Source organism: Micropterus salmoides, unplaced genomic scaffold, assembly GCF_014851395.1.
Source record: "Micropterus salmoides isolate LMB-PRFRI ecotype aquatic unplaced genomic scaffold, ASM1485139v1 Ms_hic_scaffold_10, whole genome shotgun sequence".
Taxonomy (NCBI): Eukaryota; Metazoa; Chordata; class Actinopteri; order Centrarchiformes; family Centrarchidae; genus Micropterus; species Micropterus salmoides.
The window spans coordinates 34,705,161-34,711,160 of NW_024040041.1; the positions used below are offsets into that span (position 1 = coordinate 34,705,161).

General features: G+C 40.4%; 2 protein-coding genes across 2 annotated transcripts in view; one reads left to right on the plus strand and one right to left on the minus strand.

The window, feature by feature from the left end:
- The window catches only part of LOC119895906 (Fc receptor-like B), a 119,752-nt gene that overhangs the window by 26,904 nt on the left and 86,848 nt on the right, over positions 1-6,000 (plus strand). The gene's annotated exons all lie outside the window — the stretch shown is intronic.
- LOC119895898 (DELTA-sagatoxin-Srs1a-like) lies at positions 1,950-5,217 on the minus strand. The gene is made up of 3 exons (XM_038709309.1): positions 5,063-5,217; positions 3,282-3,358; positions 1,950-3,023 (listed from the first exon to the last, which is right to left on the minus strand). The coding sequence occupies exons 2-3, from the start codon at positions 3,344-3,346 to the stop codon at positions 2,540-2,542; spliced, it is 549 nt and encodes a 182-aa protein (XP_038565237.1). The 5' UTR covers positions 3,347-3,358; positions 5,063-5,217; the 3' UTR covers positions 1,950-2,539.

Genomic DNA, 6,000 nt, shown 5'->3' on the forward strand with positions numbered 1-6,000 from the left:
GTAGTGTTACAGTTTAATCCTCGTTCATAAAATGACGTTCTGCTGTCAGTGGACTTGTTCATGTCTGTGATTGGTCATCTGCTGCTAACTCCGCCTCTTATGTGAACGCCCTCCCGGCTGGATCGGGAAACCCTGGGTTTACCGAGTTCATAACCAGCTTCGTGGTACCGCTTATCGCGATAGTTAGGGTTATTGATAACAAACATATCCTGGGTATGTTGAACTCAGGCCCCAGGTGCGACACATCAATGAATTAAGCAAACAGGGTACAGGCAGACAGACACCAAGTCTGAGTAAAACACAGACTACAATAAATCTCTCAAACATTCGCAATGGTTTCAGCTCTTTTTGGGATGGATTGATTTGCCCTCTACTGATCACGTCCCAAAGATATCACTTGTTCTGAAACCCATTGCAATTTACCCAGACTTTGTTGTGACCGTTATTTACCAAATGTTGCGCTGCTTTCTGAGGTAGCGCAACACATGAAACCCACCTCCGCTCTGTTAGACATTGTCCCAGCCAGGATAGTGAAGGAAGTTTTTAATAGCGCCATTGGGTCGAGTCTACTCACGTTAATTACTTCTTGTCTTAGTCTAGGTTGTGTGCCAGCTGCATTTAAACATGCTGTGATCAGGCCCCTACTTAAGACACCAAATCTTGACCCTTCAGTGTTATTTAATTTTAGACCAGTTTCTCATCTGCCTTTTCTGTCAAAGGTCTTGGAAAAAGTTGTCTTTATACAGCTACAAGCCTTTATGCAGAAAAATTCTGTGATATTTGGATCACGGTTTTAGATCACGTCTGCACTGCTCAGAGTACACAATGACATTGCCTTGTCTGTGGATGCTGGGAATCCTGCTGTTTTAGTGCTTTTGGTGGACCACGCAGTTCTTCTCTCTCGCCTTGAGCATGATGTAGGCATTCGTGGTTTGGCTCTTCAATGGTTTAGCTCCTATTTAGCAAATAGGATCTTCTCTGTTATGATTGGTGAATGCTCTTCGTCAGCTGCTCCTCCTTCTTGTGGGGTACCCCAGGGTTCAATTCTTGGCCCAATCTTGTTTTCTTTATATGTTGCCGTTAGGAAGTATTATAGGAAAGCACAACCTGTCCTTTCACTGTTATTCCGATGATTTGCAGATTTATTTGCCTTTAAAACCGAATGTTAGTGTCGCACTAGGCTCCCTACTTATGTATTGTATTAATGATATTAAGTTGTGGTTGTCACAAAATTTTCTTAATTTAAACAAAGCAAAAACTGAGTGTATCATCTTCACTAACCCAGATGGTTCAGCGGTGAATTTGGGGGCTCTGGCTCCATACCTTAAGCCTGCTGTCAGAAATTTGGGGGTTACTTTTGATTGCAACATGAAATTTGACATGCAAATCAGAAATGTTGTCAATGAGTTTTTTCCAGTGTGACACAGTGCAACTTGTGCAAAATGCTGCTGCTCGGTTTTTAACAAATACATCTAGGCATGCTCACATTACTCCCGTCCTTTACATTTTACATTGGCTCCCAGTGCAGTATAGAATAAATTTTAAGATTTTGCTATTCGTTTTTAAGGCCCTAAATGGCCTGGCCCCGGAGTACTGAACTGAAATTTTAACCCTGCGTGAGCACAGACGGTCGTTACGGTCTTCAAACCAATTGGTTTTAGAAGTCCCAAGGTCGAAGTATAAGCGATGGGGTGATCAGGCGTTTGGAGTTGCTGCTCCGAGACTCTGGAACAAGCTACCCCCTTATATTTGCACAATTGCAGATGAAACTATTTTTAGGTCTAAACTTAAAACCCACCTGTTTAGAACGGCTTTTAATACGCTGTAGTGGTGTGACAATTTCGTTTTTCTTGTTTCTTTTTAACTTTTCTGTTTTATTATTCTATGATGTGAAGCACTTTGGATACCGGTTGTTGTAAAGCGCTATAGAAATAAATGTTTGTTTGAAATGTTGCAAAACATTTACATCTTTATTTTGCAGGCCTGCCCTGCTGATAAAAAGCTCATCAGATCACAAACATATTAAATTTGAACACTGAAGTTACAACAACTTCCTGTTCGGCGTTGGGCATCGCTCAGATGCCTTTTGGTAAGTCTGTACATGATACAGTGCCACAGACATTTTATGTTTCTGTGACACACAAAATTCAACAAATGTGTAAAAGGGAAGTCACAAATGGAACGTGACCCACAAATTGTCAGGAAGTCATCAACAATGAGCAAAAACTGTTTTGTGTGAACACGTCACTGTATTTTTGTGGACATTACACAAATGTAAATATACATATTTGTGGACAGTGAAATATTTGTGGATCATTTGTGGATCGTCTTCTGTGGGCGTTTCAGAGTGATTCAGAACAGCCACCTCTTATTGCAGAAAAAAAAATGCTGATAATTAGCCAAATATTTCTGCTTGTGTTGTTCCATTTGAAAACTAAAAAACTGGAAACATGCTGTGCTAAAATATAAAACATTCTGTTTTACAAAACAAGGGGGAAAAATGCAGTTGCACTTAAACAGACAGCAGATGTAAAACAAACTAATGTTGAAAACGAAAAGTGCGAGAATGAAAGTGAATATAACTTTCTGCCATGTAGGAATTATGTTGCTTAGAACCTGGAGACACCTGGATCTTGATGACAGGTTTGCAACTGTCTGACATGGTGGCTCTGATGGTAACTGCTTTGCTTCTGTAAGTCAGACTGTCTTTAGCTTTAGCTCTGAAAAACCCTCTTTCTGGGTTGTAATACATGTCGTTAAACAGGCTGTGATCACACTTAATCCTCATATCAAAGACTCCCACTGCGTACCAGTTAGAGTAGATGTTGTAGTCATAAGGAACGGAGAACATGACTGCCATTTTTCCAACATCTCTTTCTGTAGATTTAATCTGTAGATCGTAAGTGAAGACTCCAACAGCTCCACGTGCTGTACCAGACGTCTTGAGGAACTGACCGCAGCGAGATTCAGAGGGACCAATAGTTAGTGGCAAATCCTTATGGTATCCACTGAGCGTGTACACACTGGGGAGACAGACAGGTATGAGCCTTCAAGACTATGAAACTGAAAGGCAAAGTTTCAAATTGATATCAGATTCATTTTACAGAATTAAGAACTAAGATCAGTCCAGCATGTATCTTAGCCTAGCTTCGCACAAACACTGGAAGCAGGTGGAAACCGTTAAATGTTTATATGAGAGGACTGATATCAGCTGCATGTTTCCCTTTTCATAGAGCTAACAAAGGTTTAAAGACATCCAGAGACAAACAAAGCAGACTCACTGCGGGTTACAGAAGTTGTATTGAGAATTATTCTCAATCTCAACAGTGCACTGACGGTTTCCCATGATGTCTTGAACCTGCAGAGGGAGACGGAGCAGGAGACGGACTGTTCAGACTTAATGTTAATAAGTTATTTTATTATTATTTAATAATAATAGTATAACTTAGAGTTGAATTCTCCTGCTGGCACCACTGTTCACAAGGAAAGATTTAAAGTCAATTACCAAATCCAGGCTCATTAAATATCCTAAATTATATTAGCTTTTTGGTTAATAATAAAATTTATGAAAGTGCACGTGAGAGCTGTTAGCTGTGGCTGCTACCGCTACTCCTTTCGCGCTGCACACAGGTAAAATAATCATATGCCACAGTGTTACTCAGTTAAAACATAATTGTTAAGGTTTGCTCCATTTCAACATGGCCAGTGCAGGATTTGAACCTGAAGGATCTGGAGTGCAAGCACCAAACTATTAAAGAGGTGGTATTCTGCTCATTTTCAGTTTCATAATCCTATTTAGAGCTTGTACCAGAACAGGTTTACATGGTTTAATTTTCAAAAAATACATTTTTTTTTTCTAAATATAAAACGTGGCAGTTAAACACTTGAGTTTAATGTTATCTGCCTCACTCGGGTATGAAACGTGAATGTCATGATGTATCAGATCAGTCTGGTCAGCTGCAGCGTCCAATTAATAACTTATCTGCAATACTGTCTGCGAGCTTTTGGGACTTTGTGATTTATTTAACAAAAGAGTGAACTAAACATTACTTTTGATCATTTATGCTGCCTCGTTCCCTCTTTTGTCATGACCCTTGAGCCAGGTTGTGACACTACCTACAGACCACAAGAAAAACAAAGTTTACCAGTGTGAACTGTATTATACAGTAAGTGTTCAATACAAAACCCACAGTTCAACCACCAGTTAATGAGTCCTTATCTCAGGTCAAATCTCCTGGGAGTCCATCTCATAAAAAACCTCAAAAAATACTGAGGTTCAATTCAAAAGTTGGCCAACGAAAATAAGACCAAGTGACCCCTCTCGTGTTTGATAGACAAGCTTAGTAATTGACAACTCTGGAGTTCCCCCGCAGTTTTACACTAGTTTTATGTCAGTCTATTTTCTACATGCATGCTCCAGCTACCACAGTAAAACCACTGGATGTTAATTACCACAGTGCACTCAAGCATATCTCCAGTGACTGTTAGAGAACACACATTGTATTTTATATAACACGTAGGATGGACCTCTCTCTGTATATCATGACTAATTTCCACTAGGGATATAAACATAAACACAAGATCAAAGATGTTGATACCTTACAGACCCCAACAGTCTCCATGGAGTTGGGTAGGACTGCAGACCAAACAGTCTGGTGTTGCTTACCCAGTTTTGAAATTTTATGGAGAATCATTAAGTTGTTTGCAATTGCTTTCATTGAATTGTACTTCCTGCTCTTGTATATTTTGATTACGTTTTGTATGTTCTAAGTACTTTTTATAAATTCACTTGTTTGTGTGACTACTCTACATGTTAACTTGTGTACACAGGGCACAGCCTGAAAAGAGACTCTGGTCTCAGTCTGTTTTCGCTGTTAAAATAAAACAGACTAAGACCAGAGTCATTTACCAGAGTAAATGTAATGTGTTAGTGTCTGAAAGGTTTCCATCCAGAGCTGAGTGCAGCAGCAGGAAGGAGGAGGATCAGGGGTGAACTGATGAAAATGAAGCTCATGAGTCCGTCTTGCTGCTGGACAGCCTCTCAGTGAGCAGAACGTCCTACCTGCTGTGGAGCCTCAGAGTCTCTGGTTGATCTTCCTCAGTGATCCGACTGAGACCAGGACCGAGCTGTGAAGTGAGACTGATGCTGTCGGCTGGCTGATATTTACTGGTCGTCCAAAGTGAAAGAGGAACTACAGTGATCATAACAGCCAGGAACCCTCCCACATTTCTCAGAAACAGAGGTCTTCCTTTACAACGGACAGAGTCAGGATGTGACGCGTTGATGGCTAAATGTGATATTGTGGCAGCCGACAGAGGCGGGGAGGCTTGTTGTCATCGCGTGGAGTAAATTTGTAATTATCATTGGTGTTCTTATTTTACACTAATCTCTAATGTATTTGTAGTAAAAGAACTGCACATATAATAAAAAATAAAGAGCCAGGGAGAGGGGGAAAGAATTTCCAAGATTACCGTGGTAGATTTACAAGAAACTAATAATCACAAATCTACAGCTTAAAACTTGAATATTCTGACATTGTGTTCATACATTTGAGAGAAACACTCAGTGTTTTATTTTTCAAGCAACCACATCTCTTCACCTTGCAACGTCACACACACACGACTTCAAAGTCAGATTTAGCAGTGAGGAAATACACACACACGACTTCAAAGTCAGATTTAGCAGTGAGGAAATACTCGTGAGTTTAGCCCACAATCACTATCATGCACCTCAGACACTTTGCTGTACATTGGGCGTATTCAGAAGGAAACAGCAGAGTGATTTAGATTTTTGTGTCTTTAATTTCAGGAAATTTCTGGTTTTGTTCTTGTAAATTTGACACTTTCATCTAGGATTTTCTTTCTCTGCTACCCCACCCAGGCTCAGTGGGCCCACTCTGTAGACACGTGAATTAGGAGAATTCAGCTGTAGCCTACAGATGGCTCCATCCCAGAAACTGTTCGTTAATTAAAATCCCAGCCGGGCTGCAGGGCTCGCTG